This window comes from Panthera pardus, unplaced genomic scaffold (assembly GCF_024362965.1).
Source record: "Panthera pardus isolate Hobbes unplaced genomic scaffold, ASM2436296v1 HiC_scaffold_16, whole genome shotgun sequence".
Lineage (NCBI taxonomy): Eukaryota > Metazoa > Chordata > Mammalia > Carnivora > Felidae > Panthera > Panthera pardus.
Window position 1 is genome coordinate 2,710,345 of NW_026526721.1, and position 17,027 is coordinate 2,727,371.

General features: G+C 44.8%; 1 protein-coding gene across 3 annotated transcripts in view; it reads left to right on the forward strand.

Moving 5' to 3' along the window:
* The window catches only part of HSF2BP (heat shock transcription factor 2 binding protein), a 94,139-nt gene that overhangs the window by 36,149 nt on the left and 40,963 nt on the right, over nt 1–17,027 (forward strand). For 2 of the 3 annotated variants that reach the window (XM_019432624.2, XM_019432625.2), the window contains exon 8: nt 15,095–15,198. In XM_019432624.2, the coding sequence (XP_019288169.1) occupies nt 15,095–15,198 (104 nt within the window). Of the gene's footprint in view, nt 1–15,094; nt 15,199–15,430; nt 15,627–17,027 lie in introns of those variants that run through there. The other variant, XM_019432626.2, reaches the window with a different exon arrangement.

The window sequence follows — 17,027 nt, forward strand, 5'->3', positions numbered from 1 at the left end:
TAATCTCTTGACATGGTCTTTCACAGAGCAGAAGCTCTTAATTTTAATGCAGTCTAGCTCATCAAGTATTTGTTTTACTGGACCTCTGGTGTTGTGTCTACATAAGGCATCACCATGTATGGGTCATAGGTGTTCTCCTGTGTTACACCCTGGGAGCCGTATAGTATTTTATTTTACAATTAGGCCTGTGATTCACTTTGAGGTAATTTTTGGGAAGGGTGTAATGTCCATGTCTAGATTTATTTTTTTGCATGTGGATGTCCACTTGTTCTAGTACCACTTGTTGAAGAGACTGTCTTTGCTCCATTGTGTTGCCTTTGCTCCTTTGTTGAAGATCAGTGAACTATGTTTGTGTGGATCTATTACTGAGCTCTTTATTCTGTTCCTTTGATCTATTTGTCTGTTCTTTTTCCAGTATCACATCATCTTGATCACTGTAGCTTTGTAGTGAGTCCTGAAGTCAGGTGATGTTAGTCCTACAACTTTGTTGTTATTCAGTATTATGTAGGCTATTCTGGGTCTTTTGCCACTCTATATAAACTTAGAGTCAGTTTAGTGATACCCACAAAACAACCTGCTGGAATTTTGATTGGGATTGTGGTGAATCTAAAGATCAAGTTGGGAAGAACTGACATCTTCACATTGAATCTTCCTATCCATGAACACGGAATATCTCTGTCTATATGTCTTCCTTCCTTCCTTCTTCTCCTTCTCTCTCTTTTCTTTCTTTCCTCCATTTATTTAGTTCTTTGATTTAATTCATCAGAGTTTTGTCATTTTCTACATATATATCTTGTATATATCTTGTTAGATATATACCTGAGTATTTAATTTGTGGGGGTGCTAAATGTGAATGATATCGCATTTTTTATTTCAAATTCTACTTGTACATTGTTGGTATATAGGAAAGCAGCTGACTTTTGTATGTCAACCTGGTATCCAAAACCTTGCTATAATCTTATTAGTTCTGGGAGGCTTTTTTGGTTGATTCTTCCAGATTTTCTACATAGATGATTATGTTACCTGTGAACAAAGACAGTTTTATTTCTTTCTTCCCAATCTGTATATCTTTTACTATATTTTCTTAACTTCCTGCATTAATAGGGACTTGCAGCATGATGTTGAAAAAGAGTGGTGAGAGGGGACATCCTGACCTTGTACCTGATCTTAGTGGAAAACATTTGAGTTTCTTACCATTAAGTATGTTAGCTATAGGTTTTTTGTAAATACTGTTTATCGTCAAATAAACTATTCCTAGTTTACCAAGAGACTTTTTTCATGGATGGATGTTGGATTTTGTCAAATGCTTGTTCTGCATCTATTGGTATGATTTTGTGATTTTTTTTTTTTTTTAGTCTGTTGATATGATGGATTATAGTAATTGATTTTTGAATATTGAACCAGCCTTGGATACCTAGGTTAAATCTCACTTGGTCGTGATGTAAATTCTATTTATACTTTTTTTATTTCAGTTTGCTAATATTTTGTTGAGGGTTTTTCCATCTATGTTCATGAGAGGTATTGGTCTGTAGTTTTCTTACAATGTCTTTGTGTGGTTTTGGTGTTTGGGTAATGCTGTTCTCAAAGAATGAGTTAGGAAATATTCTCTCTGCTTCTCTCCTCTGAAAGAGATTGTAGAAAATTGGTATAATTTCTTCCTTAAACATTTGGTAGAATTAACCAGTGAACCCATCTGGGCCTGGTGCTTTCTGTTTTGGAAAGTTATTATTTTCTCAATTTCTTAATAGATAAGGGCCTATACAGATCATCTGTTTCTTCTTGTATGAGTTTTGGCAGATTGTGTCTTGTAAGGAATTGATTCATATTATCTAGGTTATCAAATTTGTGGGCATAGAGTTGTTCATAGTATTAGGTTATTATCCTTTCAATTTCCATGGGATCTGTAGTAATGTCTCTTTTTATTTCTGATATTAGTAATATGTATTCTCTGTCAATTTTATTGTTCTTTTCAAAGAAACAGTTTTGGTTTTATTGATTTTTCTCTGCTGGTTTCCTATATTAAGTTTCATTGATAATCTTTTTCTTTTTTAATCTTTATTTTTTGTTTTTTGAAACAGAGAGAGAGAGCGAGAGCATGGGGGGAGAGGGGCAGAGAGAGAGGGAGACACAGAATCGGAAGCAGGCTCCAGGCTCTGAGCTGTCAGCACAGAGCCCAACGCGGGGCCCAAACCCTCAAACTGTGAGATCATGACCTGAGCCGAAGTCGGACGCTTAACTGACTGAGCCACCCAGATGCCCCTTTAATGTTTATTTTTGAGAGAGAGAGACAGAGAGAAAGCATGAGCAGGGGAGGGGCAGAGAGATAGAGACACACAGAATCTGAAGCAGGCTCCACGCTCTGAGCAGTCAGCACTGAGCCCGAGGCAGGGCTCAAACCCACAGAGCATGAAATCATGAAGTCTAGCTGAAGTCAGACGCTTAGCCGACTGAGCCACCCAGGTGCCCCAAAATATTTTTAAATTTTTCTTGAGACTTCTTTAATTCGTGTTATTTAGAAGTGTGTTCTTTAATCTCCAAGTATTTAGGGATTTTCCAGTTATTTTTCTGTTACTAATTTCTAGTTGCATTCCATTGTGGTTGCAGTGATGTCAAAGTCTCCAGCTGTAAGGTGGATTCATCTTTTTCTCTTTGTAGTTCTATCATCTTTTGCCTCACTTAGTTTGACACTCTGTTGTTAGGTGCATATATGTTAACAATTGTTATGTCTCTTTGGAGAATTGACCCCTTTATTGTTATGTAATACCCTTCTTTTTTTTAAGTTTATTTATTTAGTTTTGAGAGGCAGGGCATAAGCAGGGGAGGGGCAGAGAGAGAGAGGGAGAACAAGAATCTCAAACAGGCTCCACACTGTCAGTGCAGAACCTGATGCGGGGCTCAATCTTACGAACTTTGAGGTCATGGCTTGAGCTGAAATCCAGAGTTGGACGCTCAATTGACTGAGCCACCCAGGTGCCCCTGTGCAATACCCTTTTTTATCACTGATAATTTTCCTTGCTTTGAAGTCTGCTTTTTCTGAAATTAATTGAGCTGCTCCTGCTTTCTTTTGATTAGTGTTAACATGGTATATTTTCCTCCATCCATTTATTTTTAATCTATATTTATTTTTATGTTTAAAGTAGATTTCTTGTAGACTATCGATGGTGGAGCTGTGTCTTTTGATCCACTCTGACGATCTCTGTCTTTCTGTTGGTGCACTTGGACCCTGGACATTCACAGAGGTAACTGGTGGAGTTGGGTGACTGCCTGCCATCCTTGTTTCTCTGTCGCCCTTGGTCTTTGTCCTGTTTTTGTCCTCCACTCTCTTTCTGCCTTTCATGGTTTTAACTGAGCAGGTGATATGGTTCCATTTCCTCTCCTTTCTTAGCATCTCAGGTTACTTCTCTTTTACCTTTTTCGGTGGTTGCCCTGCAGCTTGCGATACATTTACAGGTAATCCTGATCCCCTTTCGGATAACGCTGCCTGCTCCCAGGTACGGGGGCCCCTTATGGTAACACGACCATCCCGCTCCTCCCTCCCGTGCCTCGCACAGTGCCGTGGTTCATTTCACATACTCATCAGTCATGATCACGACTACCCTCCTTGCTGTTACTTTGAACAAACTGCTGTTAGATCAAGTAAGGAAAAGAGAAATACAACTTGTAACTTTTCCTTCAGTGACTTATGTTCCTTTAAGGAGATTTTAACATTTCTTGCAAGGCAGGTCTACTGGCAACAAATTATAATTTTTGTTTGTCTAAGAAAGTCTTTGTTTCTGTTTCATTTTCTAAGGATACTTTCACTGGATGCAGAATTCTGGGGTTTTTTTGTTGTTGTTTTGTTTTGTTTTGTTTTTTCCCTTCTCAACCCTTTAAAAATTTCACTGTCCTCTCTCTGTGCTTGTGTGGCTTCTGTAGAGAAGCTGATGGGATCTCATCTCTGGTCCTGTAGGTGAGGTGTTCTTTTCTCTGGCTCCTTTCAGGACTTTTTCTTCCTCTTTGATTCTCTACAGTTTGGCAGTGCTGTGCCCAGGGGCACATGATTTTTGCACTTACCCTGCTTGGTGTCCTCGGAGCCTCCCAGATCTGGGGTCTGGTGTCTGATGTCAGGGTAGGGAATTCTCAGCCATCGTTGTTTCAAGCATGTTTCTGCAGCTTTCTCTCTCTCTTCTCCGCCCGGATTCCCGCCGCCTGGAGGTTACACCTCCCTTATCGTCCCACAGTCCTTGGGTGTTCTGTTTGGGTTTTGTCTTTGTTCCCTTTGCTTTTCAGTTCTGCAGCTTTCTGTGGCTGTGTCGTCCAGCTCAGAGATGCTTTTGCCAGCCATGTCCAGCCCACTAGGAAGCCCATGAAAGGCATCCTCTATTTCTGCCACAGTGGTTTTGTGTCTAGAATTTCTTTCTGGTTCTTCCTCAGGATTTCCATCTCTCTGCTTACGTTTGCCCGTCTGCTCTTGCGTGCGCTCTGCTTTATCCATCAGAGCCCTTAGTGTATTCGTCATGGTTGTTCTGAATTCCTGGTCTGACGACTCAGGCATCTCGGCCGTGTCTGGCTGTGTTGCTTGCTTTGTCTGCAAATGGGTTTGTTGTTGTTTTTTTTTTTTTTGCCTTTTGCCTTATGATTTTTTTTCTCGATAACCATCCAGGTGACCTGGGTAGAAGGAAGTGCTGTAAACAGCCTTTTAGTAACATGGTGGTGAGATGTCACGGGGAGGACACATTCTGTAGTCCCGTGACCCGGGCTCAGTCTTCCAGTGAGACTGGGCCTCTGGACTGTGAACTTCACGAGTGTTTCTCAGCTTTTTCCTCCCCTGCCCTCCCCCCACCCCCCTGCCTGCCCTTCCCTTCGGTCTTGAATGTCTCGATCGTGTTTGTGGTGATGCTTTCAATGCTCTGATGTCAAGGCTGCTTGCCTTTCCCGGTTCCAGAGATGCTGCTGCTCTACACCGTGAATAACCCAGTCTTGCCGCCACGCATTTCAGCCTCTGACATGGCAGAGCCCACTGCGGCGCTCAGGTACATATCCTCTCTGTTCCTGCTCCCTCCTCATTGCCCCTTAAGCTCCTGCTCCTTCTGACTGTCACCCTCCCTGGCCAGCTTGCCTTCTGTCGCACTCGCCGGGATCCCGTTGTGGAACACACCGGGTTTCTACTTGCCTGTTGGAAGTCACAGGCCCCCCCCACCCCCCCTTTTCCTGATGCTCCAGCCTTGGACCGGCCATGGGCCTTCTCCTTTCCTACGCCAGGGCTGCTCAGTGATGCTTGACCAGAAGGTTCCCAGTGCAGCCATGCCATCTCACCCTTTCCTGGTCTGAAGCCCCTGCCGGGCCCCTGTCTGTGTCCTCCCCAGTCTCCGCTTTGGTCTTCAGAGTGGCCAGGTCAGACTTCAGACTCTTTGTGACCTTGACCACTTCACCGTTCCTCGGTCCCTTGCAGATGTGTTCCCAGCAAGTGGCTTTCCTTCCTGCTACCCAGGGAGCATTGGGGGATGGGCGTGACCTTACTTATGGCGGCTGCCTCATTTATGCCCACCCACTCTCTTTCTTCTCTGTGTGTCAGAGGAACCTGAGGCCTTCTGGGATTTTGGGTGACTGGTCCTTCTGCCTCTGGTTTTGATTAGCTGCCCTCTGGGATTTTGCTCAGTTGGTCGTCATCTCTTGCTTCGGCATTTTCAAATCCTCCCTCTCTACTGGCCCTTATCAGCCTTTTAGCTCCCATTTGTGCTGTGACAACCTTCATCCAGGCCCATTTGTCAGCTCTGCTGGAGTTTGGGTGGCCTTGGGTTTACCTGACATAACATGAAGGGTGGTGTCTCATGGTGCCTCGTTCCTTTTGCTTCCTCTTGAAGTCCCTGTGGGCCCTGTGGGCCACTGGCCTTGTAATAGACTTGATCCTACTGTGGGACCCAGTAGGTCTCTTGGGTGGCACACACCCACAGGGTGACAAGTGAGACATTCTTGTGACTTGGCCTTGGTGAGTTCTTTCAGCGTCCTGTCCTCCCAGCTTGTGTAATTTCTCACTTGTCCTGGCTTATCTGCCTGTTTTGGGGGAAGACCCTTTTTTAACTCCAAATCTAGAAACTTCCTATATCTGGTAGCCAGACGCACCGGCGGCTGCTGGGCCTCTCGAGGTGCTTTGTTCTGTTTCAGCAGGATGGCCGGACTGCCGTTTGCTATAGTGGTGTATCTCGTGAGCCTTGGCATCTGGGCCTCCGAGGGGATCGCCTTCCTGCTGCCCCAGCCAGGACCACCTTCCCTGTGGGTATTTGTCACGTCCTCACACAGCAGCCTCTCAGCCCCTCAGCCCAGGCCGGCCCTCCACCAGGCTCCGTCAGCCAAGGCGGGGGAGGTCAGCGCTACCAGCCGCCGGCAAGCCGCAGGGGCTCCCGTCCACCTCTTCTCCGGCACTTCCGTTATCACCTGGCAGTCCGTGCGGGCCGGGTCAGCAGCCCCCGTCGCCACCGGCACCAGCTCTCATCCTCCGCCTCCAGCTTCAGTCACGCAGGCGGGCGCGCGGCACCTGGCGCACCCTGCCGTGTCCGGCTTGTACCCGGACCTTGGGGCCGCACAGGCCAACGTGTGCCGCGCTGGCACTCAACCTGCTGTGGTGGACGCTGAGCCTCTCCTGGTTGGGTCTTGTCCCTCCCCACTGCTGTAGCGTGACACGGGTGTTGTCGTTCTTGACACTCGAGAGCTGGACCAACAAAATCTTTGTTTCACGTGGGGGGTCTGGATTCCAGGAATCAGAGTAACTTGGGCCTTTCTAAGTACCTTCTATTTCTTTTGTACTTAACTTTCTCAGTAGCTGATTGTCATTGCCTTGCATCGTGGTTTTACCAATCCTATCAAACAGACCATGCGAGGCCTTTTATCATCTTGTCGTAGCTGCTACTTAGGGCCACTGAACGGGTTTGCTGGAGGCCCCGGGTTCACGGTGGCTCCCCAGCTGGCGGGGAGGGCCCGGGGAACGTACGGTGTTTACGGGAAGGCTGGAGAGCACAGAAGCTCCGCAAAGGCGTTTTTCGCCCAGGCACATGGAGGGATGATTACAGAGGCACCTTTGCAGTAGGGGATGTACTTGGCCCTGCTACTTGAAGTTGTTTGTTGGTCCACTTGACGGCTTCCCGGATATCATCAGTAGGGTTTAGTCAGTGAGAAGTCTTGTACCTGCAGTCTCCCAGGTGCAGAGATTTCCTCTGGTGCAGAACCAGCTTGTGAGTTCTGCAGAAAACCAGTTCATACTTTATGGCCAAACTAGCATTATTATGTTTTGGAACGGATGCAGTCTTGCGTGGTCATAGCTACATTTGCAGAGCTGAGCCTCCTTGAGTGATGATTCCCCATCCTAAGGACCATTGGGCTGAGTTTTCCCTTGGAATCCCAGTTTCCAAAGAGGAGAGAACTTGGAAGGTGAGAACCCAGACTGTACTTTATAAAGATGGTTCTAGAAGCATTTCCCCCAAATGTCATAGTGGCCGTGTTTTAGGACTACACTTAGGACTCTAAGCTTGGAGAGGGAACTCTGCAGGCACCACAGTGCACTCAGTGGATGCATTGCTCATCTCTCCTCCCTTTGCTGGAAACTTCTGGGTGCCACAGACCGTGCTTCAGCTCTGTATTCCCAAAGCCTGATACACAGAAGGTACTCAGTAAATGATGCTAAATGAGCAAAGGAGGCAGACATTCACTCTCTAGGGTCTGGTTATACCTGTTTGTTTTTAAAGTCGTACAGAGTGTAACCAGCATTTGGGTGAGCTGAAACCTTCACATAAGGAACAGCTTAATTCCAGTTGAAAAGAAATCTTCAAACGTGATTGCGTTTTCTTAATTGTTACTAAACTTTATTAATCCTAAGTAGTAGGAAAGCTATTGTTATTATTTTGTTTAGTGTTTATTTTTATTTTTGAGACAGAGACAGAACATGAGCAGGGGAGGGACAGAGAGGGAGACACAGAATCCGAAGCAGTGTCCAGGCTCTGAGCCGTCAGCACAGAGCCCGACGTGGGGCTCGAACCCACAAATCGAGAGATCATGACCTGAGCCGAAGTCGAGACGCTCAACCGACTGAGTCACCCAGGTGCCCTGGGAAGTTATTATTATGGACATTACAGCGTATTTCTAGGATGGTGGTTAATGGTTAAATATTTTGAAGAGGGACATACATTGGAGGACAAAATCTTAGGTTATGTTCAAATTCCTTAGAGTTGGCAGCATTTCCAGATATTAACAAAGGTCAACAAAGCTTCTAAAATGTTTCTAACATTTGGGGCCTGGGAGCTACTATATTTTATTTTTCAGGCGGTAGAGCTTGCAGCCACAAAATGTTTAACACTCAGTGAATTAGTCAAATGCTAAGTTTTCAATTGGTAGGTGGTAGTTTGAATATAACCTTGATTTTTCTTAAAGGCATTTTAAGGGTTTCAGCCTACCCAGTTTGATCATTCTATGTACACTTTTTAAAAAAACAAAAAATCTATATTTGGCATTTTCATTAAGAAAAAGCAAATAATGTAATACACATATGGGCAAAAGAGATCATCAGGCAGTTCACAAAGGAAACACTGGCAAGCTTCATAAATATGGAAAAAGATTCTTGGCTTCAATCATAATGCAAATTATTACCATTATGAGATAACTTCATTCTATCTCATTGAAAAAAATCAGTGTCTGACAGTTAAGAGCTGTGGAGAGATGCGAGGCCTGAGAATGCTTACACCTGTCCGCTGCTGGTGGGAGGGAGACGAAGGCAGGTGGGCAGCATCTGTTGAGGTTAATATGCTTATGCCTGGAACAGGTAATCCCCTTTTGCGCACATACTCCAGAAAAAGTTTTAGCTGTAAACACTAGGACGCTAGTGCAGAAGTGTCATGGCATCTGCATTTGTAATAGCACGTACTAGGAATGATCTAAACCTTTGTCAGCTACAGAGTAGGTAGAGTGTGATTAATTCACGTGAAAATACTGTTCAAGTCAATGTGGACAAACATCTCACTGTGGTGTGGAATATTACGGCACGGTATGCTGCCACCGATACAGACACGGAAGATGGGATTGTCGGGCTCTGCGCGTGTGCTGTGAAAATGTCTAAAAGTGCGTGGCTGTGTCATGGGACAAATGGAGGTAAGGTATGCATTTAGACAGAGTTCACAAAGGGGATTTGACTGTGGTGATGAGATTTTTTTTTCTTAACCAGGGAGGTGGGTATTGTATCGTTCTTTCTATCTTTACTGGGCCTTTAATGCTACACAGTAGGTAAAAATTAATCTGTAGACATTTGGTTAGGGTTACATACGCTGATTTGTAGGTTCTAACTTGATAAGGGGGCGCAGAATCTAAAAAAGCAGATTATGTATTTAATTACTGTACTTATTGGAAAAAAGAAACAACCAAACAATCCTAAAATGTGTATGGAACCACAAAAGACCCTGACTAGCCACAGTGACCTCGAAGAAGGAAAGCAAAGCTGGAGGCATCGCATTTCCAGATTTCAAGTTATATTACAAAGCTGTAGTTATCAACGCAGTATGGTACTGGCACAAACATAGACACGTAGATCAATGGAACAGAAATGAACCCACAACTATATGGTCAATTAATCTTTGACAGGGCAGGAAAGAATATCCAACGGAAAAAAAAGACAGTCTCTTCAGTAAATGATGTTGGGAAAACTAGACAGCGACATGCAAAAGAATGAAACTGGACCACTTTCTTACACCAGACACAAAATAAATTAAAAATGGATGAAAGACCTAAATGTGAGACAGGAAACCATCAAAATCCCAGAGGAGAATGCAGTCAGTGAGGTCTTTGACATCAGTGGTAGCAACTACTTTCTAGATATCTCACCAGAGGCAAGGGAAACAAAAGCAAAAGTAAACTATTGGGACTTTGTCAAGATGAAAATCTTCTGCACAGCAAAGGAAACCAACAAAACTGAAAGGCAACCTGCTGAATGGGAGAAGATATTTGCAAATGACCTGTCTGATAAAGGGTTAGTATCCAAAATATAAAAAGAACTAATAGAACTTACCACCCAAAAAACAATCCAATTAAAAAATGGGCAGAAGACACGAACAGGTGTTTCTCCAAAGAAGACATCCAGATGGCCAACAGACGCATGGATAGATGCTCAGTGTCACTCATCATCAGGGAGATGGAATCCAAAACCGCAGTGAGCTACCACCTTACACCTGTCAGAATGGCGAAAATCAACAGCACAAGAAACAAGTATTGTCAAGGATGTGGGGAAAAGGGAAGCCTTGTGTTGCGCACTGTTGGTGGAAATGCAAACTAGTGTAGCCACTCTGGAAAACAGTATGGGGTTCCCTGAAAAAGTTAAAAATAGAACTACCCTATGATCCAGCAATTGTATTACTGGGTATTTACCCAAAGGATACAAAAATGCTGATTCAAAGGGGTACATGCATCTCAACGTCTATAGCAGCATTATTTACAATAGCCAGGCTAGGAAAGCAGCCCAAATGTCCATTGATGAATGAATAAAAATATGGTGTGTGTGTGTGTGTGTGTGTGTGTGTGTGTGTGATGGAATATTATTCAGCCTTAAAAAAGTGAAATCTTGCCATTTGCAACAACATGGTTGGATCTAGAAAGTATTATGCTAAGTGAAATAAGTCAGAGAAAGACAAATACCATACCTCACTTATAGGTATGGAATTTAAGCAACAAAACCAGCACAGGGGAAAAGAAGAGAGGCAAAGAAAGAAACAGCCTCTTAATTGTAGACAGCACACTGCTGGTCACCAGAGGGGAGGTGGGGATGGGTGAGATAGGTGATGGGGCTTAAGGGGGGCACTTGTGATGAGCACCAGGCGATGTATGGAGGTGTCGAATCACTATATTGTACGCTTGAAACTAATACTACGCTGCATGTTAACTGGGATTTAAGTAAAAGCTTAAAAAATATTTACTAGGACAGGTACTTGCTCCTACAGTTGGCCCATGGCAAATGCTCAGTGAGATTTCAAAAAACATGTATATGTTGGTGGGCCTCAAACTGCCAGTTTCTGTGCATTGTTTCGTCTGAAGTATGGTGGTGAGGCTCTGCCGTTTGCCTCTCTCGGTTAATATGTGCGGTCTCTTATAAGCATTTTATTGCTCATTGTTCCCTAGCTTTACTTGACGGTGCTAATTTGGCTACTTTTGGTTTTAGTCCAGATGACCAGTCGGGGCTTTTGTTTCCTGAGGTTATGCCTTTTTGTTTATTTTTGTTGTTGGCTTGTTTTGAAGTGTTGGGTGTCTCTGTTCTTTGTTACTTCCAGTTGTCATTTCTTTTAAGATGAGTAAGGTAATCCAGGAGTGTCACCTTTACTTGTAATGACTCAGCCTGTCCGTCAGACTGTCAGGAGGGCTTCCTGACTTCTTATCAGGCGGATCTATGCAGCCCGGCCTGGGGAAGCTAGGCGGAAAGAGGGGGTTTGCCAGTGTCTCTCTCGTAGGCTGGGTTTCAGTCCTCTCTCTGTCGATATCAGATGTGTCTGCAGTTCCCAGCCTTTGGAGCCTTCGCATCTGTTTGTAACGAATCTTCTGCTTAGCTTTGTGGAAGGAAGCAGAATCCGCCTACCTTTTTTGTCACTGGAGGGAAGTCGGACTCCTGGTACTACAGCAGTTTGGGAGATGACATTTACTTTTAATACCTCAGTGCCAGAAGAGTCGATGGTGCAGTTTCTCTTGACTTTGCAGTTGGAAACTTGATACATTATTTACAAAATATTTGTGGTTAGAATAGAAATCTTGGAACAGAAGGTTTTCTGGGTTTGTTGTCTGCTGAGTCCTGTGTGACCTTGGAGAAGTCTCCGGTCTTCTGTGAGATACAGCCTGGCAATGACGTGAGATCCCTGCGATTACTTTGTTCCCATCTTAGCTGCCTCTGGATGGCTGATTTTGACCAAATGCGAATTTTAAAGGTATTTATCAATTTTGTGAGTCGTTTTTGCCACCTTAAATGGCAGTCAATGGAGCGTTTCAACTGGCTGTATTTCCTGGGTTTGCCCTGTATTCCAGCTGTCACTCACATGCCGATTGTGCCTTGTAAGGTTTAAAGATTAGCTAGCTTAAAAAAAGTAAAAAAGATTAGCTAGCTTATTTTCATTCTCTAAGGCAGGGGTCACAAACTTTATCTGTAAAGGGCCAGAGAGAAAATACTTTAGGCTTTGCGGGCCACATGGCCTCTGTAGCAGTGACTCGGCCGTGCTGTTGTAGCATATGGAAACGCGGGGACGGTACGTGTAATTTCGAGGAATTCCGACTACCCGTGTTGGTGATCTGAGAAAAGAACTTCTCTCTTCTTAGATTCCTGGGTTGGAGGCCTCAGAAAGTTCTAGTTAAAGTGCTGAATTTTCCTCATGAATACCGACATTTGAACCGCTCTTAGTAACTCATTAAATAGATTACTAATGAATAGGTTTTGGATACGCGCAAACATTCGCGGGAAACCTTGAAAGGATTTGCAAGTTTGGCTCCTTTTGTGGCCGTGAGAAGGCAGAGGATCATCATCTGAGAACTGAACATCACTGCCCTGGAGGCCGCTAGTCTAGCGTTGTCTTTTTGAACTTGGTAGCATTACTTTGACTTTGCAAACACCCATGGGAATATGGGGAGAGAACGCCTTGTCTCTGCGTGCTTGGCCCTGCTGGGGCTCTCAGTCGCTGGGGGTTGGTGCCCTTTCCATATTCAAACTGAGTGCTTACAGGCCCTGCAGCAGGCTGTGTGGCTGCAAAAATGAATAAGCCACGGAGCTTAGAAACCAACTATTTTAACAGAAAACCGTAGTAAACATTTCTGTGGCGTGCATGTGAGCGTGTACCACAGTTGATTTAATTAGTCCCTTGTTAATGGACCGAATCGCTATTGATTTTCTTTTGCTTCAGGCTCCAATGTGTCTTGGCATGGCACTGTTACTGATCCCTTCTTTATTTAAAATGTTGACGTATTGCTTATTACGGAGTTTTTGCAGTGGTTTTGATTTTTTAAAAGTTTGCCGTACAGTACGTTAAAAAAAAAAATCTTGTTTGCTGACCGTTTTGGCACCCCTTGCATTTGCACCAAAGAAATGCCTTCTCTCTGCACCCTAGTGGGCCCTGCCGGGTAAATCTTCCAGCGTCCCCTGGACTTTGCAGGTTGTCTTTGTGGACTCTGGGTTCTGTTATCTCTTCCTGAAGGGAAAGAGTTTGTCCTAGCAGGCGGTTAGCTTTACCTGACTCTTAAACTCCGGCTCCCCTGAGGTGATCAACACACTCGGGGCCCTGTCCTTGGTTTTCCAGCCCCTACTGCTCACGGGGCCTCTTCGGGGCTGCCTTGTGGAGGCCCCGAGGCCGGGGCCACGGAGGTTTTGCCCTGCACTGTAGTGCTCCCGGGTGGCGTCCCGGGCCGAGTCCCCGCCTGCCTATGCTCCCTCCTCCCCGCCTGTGCTCTGCTTGCCGTAGCTCCTTTAACTCCTCCTCTCTCTCTGTGTGGGGCCTCTCCTTACCAGCCTTGCCACTGCCTCAGTTTCCCTTGAGTTTCACCATTTGATTGTTACCCTTTCACTTTTTGTAAGTTCTAGGTCCTCCTTTGAATGGGCTAGCCACTTGTAATACTCCATAGCTCCTTTATCTCGTTTCTTAAATTTATTTTTGTATTTTTCTTAATATTTATTTTTATTTCTGAGAGAGAATGTGTGCAAGTGGGGGAGGGGCAGAGAGAGAGAGGGGACAGAGGATCTGAAGCAGGCTCTGTGCAGACTGCAGAGAGCCCGATGTGGGGCTCGAACTCACGAACCGTTGGATCGTGACCTGAGCCGAAGTCGGACGCTCAACCGATTGAGCCCCCCCAGGCGCCCCTCTTTTTGTATTCTCTGTACCTACTAAATATACCCATTTTCTGTTCTGTGGTTGACACTTCCAGGGTGTGCCACTTCTCTCTGTAGAAAAATTCTGACTCTCATTGGTTCTTTGTGCTCTCACTTGTGACATCTCGTTTCTCATGGCTTTCGTGATTTTTGTTATGGACTCACATTTGTTGGTACTGTATTTGGGGCAGTTCTTTGAAGATCGGGTTGAGGGTTCTATCCCGGCTCTCCTTTGTCTTAAAATTATTGGCTTGTGGATTTTCAGGCCATCCACAAAGTGTGGATTCATGCCCAGCTTGACAACTCACTCTCTCTGGTTTTCCGCAGGGCTCTGGGATCTGAGTCCCTGTCTCGTGTGGGTCTGAGACCTTTCCTTCTGTCCTGCTGCCCATAGCCACTGTGCTGCACCATAGCTGTGTGCTTCTGGAATCTGTCGTCATGCCTCCCTGAATTTGCACTCTCACCGAGTTCCCAGTCAGGGGTATTTTCCCTTCACTTCTTGCAAGCTCATCCATTCTTTCAGGGGCTTGCAAAATCTTTGTGTAGCTTGTTTTTTCTTTTCTTTTCTTTTCTTTTCTTTTCTTTTCTTTTCTTTTCTTTTCTTTTCTTTTAAATTGCTTTGCATTGTGAGGTTTTGGGATCTCTGTATTCTGCAGTATTACTAGAAATCTGTCTGACAGTTTTCCAGTTTTCATTAGACTCTAACTTAGCAGTTGTCAGTTCTTACGATAGCTTCTAAGATCCTGATTAACTCTAGATACTGTCTTGTCGGTGTTAGAAATGGGGTTATGGCATTCTTCATCCTCATGCTGTGGATTAAACACATTTGTATGGCCTGAGTGGGCTACCCAGACATCTGGATAATTTCCATTGAATGAGAAGATAGGATTCAATTGTAAGCAGCTGAATTGAACTGTTAGCACACAGTATGCTTGTGAATTGAGGGTTGCCTGTGTGTAAATGCAGGACTGGTAATAAAAGAGATGACTGCATAAATCTGGTCTTGAGGTTTCCTGTGGGACCCTCTCTGCAGTCGTGTCCCTTGATTAGGTGCACTTTGCGAAGGTGGTTTTATGTGGCCCTGTTGCCGGAGCTTCCCATTTTCCTGTAGCGTCCTGGAGGCCTACACCCCGTTTCCGGCCCCTGTCACCCGGCCTGTTGAGGGGGACCCCTGCGGTGTTCACCAGGAGGTGTGCTGGGGGTGAGACTCCACGTGGGGCATCAACTCAACCTGCCTTCTTTACATTTCAGGTTACTGCTGATGTCCCTGTACAACGTGAGCATCAACCTGAAAGGCCTGAAGTACATCAGCGAGAGCCCGGGCTTCATCCCGCTGCTTTGGTGGCTTCTGAGTGGTGAGGAGAGAGGGCTCCCCCGTGCGTCTTCTCGTCCAGCCTGGGCGCCTGCCCCTCTGTGGCTGGAGGAAGCTGTAAGGTTGGGATGGCGGGCCCAAGGGTATTAGCATTTTTTCAAAGAAAGCTTTCAAACTATGAAGAGCTCAGTGGGGTGCTAGGTTATTTCTGGTTCTGCTTCTGGAGTATTGCTCTCAGTTATGATTCTGTGACACAAAGAAAAATGATCTTCTAGAACAGCTGGCAAGGGGCGTTCACCCATCCCTTTCTCTGCGGGCAATACAGCACTGAGTGTGTCGTCTGCGGCTCCGAATGTCAGGGAAAGAACGTGGGGAAAAAGACATCAGGGAGATTGCAGCCCTGGAGTTACATACGTAGTATGCGTATGTGGCGTTGCTATTTTCTTTGAAATAAAAGCTCTGTCTACTCTCTGTGTAGTTAACGTTCGGTGTTATATTCGTTTCCGCTGTATAATATAGCGATTCCACATTTCTCTGTGTTACTCACTGCCCCTCATGATAAATGTATTCTGGATTCCCTTCATCTATCTTTCCCCCCCACCAACCTCCCCTCGGGTGACCACCAGTTTGTTCTCTATAGTTAGGAGTCTGTTTCTTGGTTTGTCTCTATTTTTCCCCTTTGTTTGTTTGTTTCTTCAATTCCACTTAATTGTGAGTGAAATCATATGATACTTGGCTTTCTCTGACTGGCTTATTTCACATGCCATTATACTCTCTAGATCCAATCATATCATTGCAAATGGCAAGATTTTATTGCTTTTTATGACTGAGTGGTATTCCATTATACGTATGCCACATCTTCTTTATCTACTCATCAATAGATGAAACCGCTCGGGCTGCTCCTATAATTTGGCTCCTACAGATAACGCTGCAGTTTACGTAGGGGTGCATATATGCTTTCGCTAACGGAATTAGCGATTTCATACTCTTTGGGTAAATAACCAGTAGTGTGATTACCGGGTCATAGGTAGATCTGCTTTTAACTTTTTGAGGAACCGCCATACTGTTTTCCAGAGTGGCTGCACCAGTTTGCATTCCCACCGGTAAATAGTACATGAGAGTTCTCCTTTCTCCACATCCTCACCAACAGCTCTTATTTCTTGTGTTTTTGATTTTAGCCATTCTGACAGGCGAGAGGTGGGATTTCATTGTGGCTTTGATTTTCATTTTCCTGGTGATGAGTGACGTTGAACATCTTTTCGTGTACCTGTTAACCATCTGTATGTCTTCTTGGGAGAAATGCCTGTTCCTGTCTTCTGCCTATTTTTAAATTGAAGTATTTGTTTTTTGGGGTATTGAGTTTTATAAGTTCTGTCGTGTATTTTTGATACTCCCCCTTTATCAGACATGTCATTTGCGGATGTCTTCTGTTCTGTAGGTTACTTTTTTATTTTATTGGTTTGGTTTGCTGTGCAGAAGCTTTTTATTTTGATGAAGTCCAACAGTTTATTTTTGCTTTTGTTTCTCTTGCCTCAGGAGGCACATCTAGAAAAATGTTGTGGCCAATGTCTGACCACCAAGTTAACACAATTCTGTCCCAGTCTGTTCATCATAACTTTTATTTATTTTGAGAGGTAGTGCGCACGTGCGTGCACCCAAGTGGGAGCGGGCGGGGGAGGGGGAGGGAGAGAGAGAGAGAGAGAGGGAGACAGAGAATCCTAAGCAGGCTCCAACACTGTCAGCACGGAGCCTGACATGGGGCTCAATCTCACGAAGTGTGAGATCATGACCTGAGCTGAAATCAAGAGTCAGACACCTAACCAACTGAGCCATCCAGGCGCCACCATCATAACTTTTAACACTGTGTGTTTA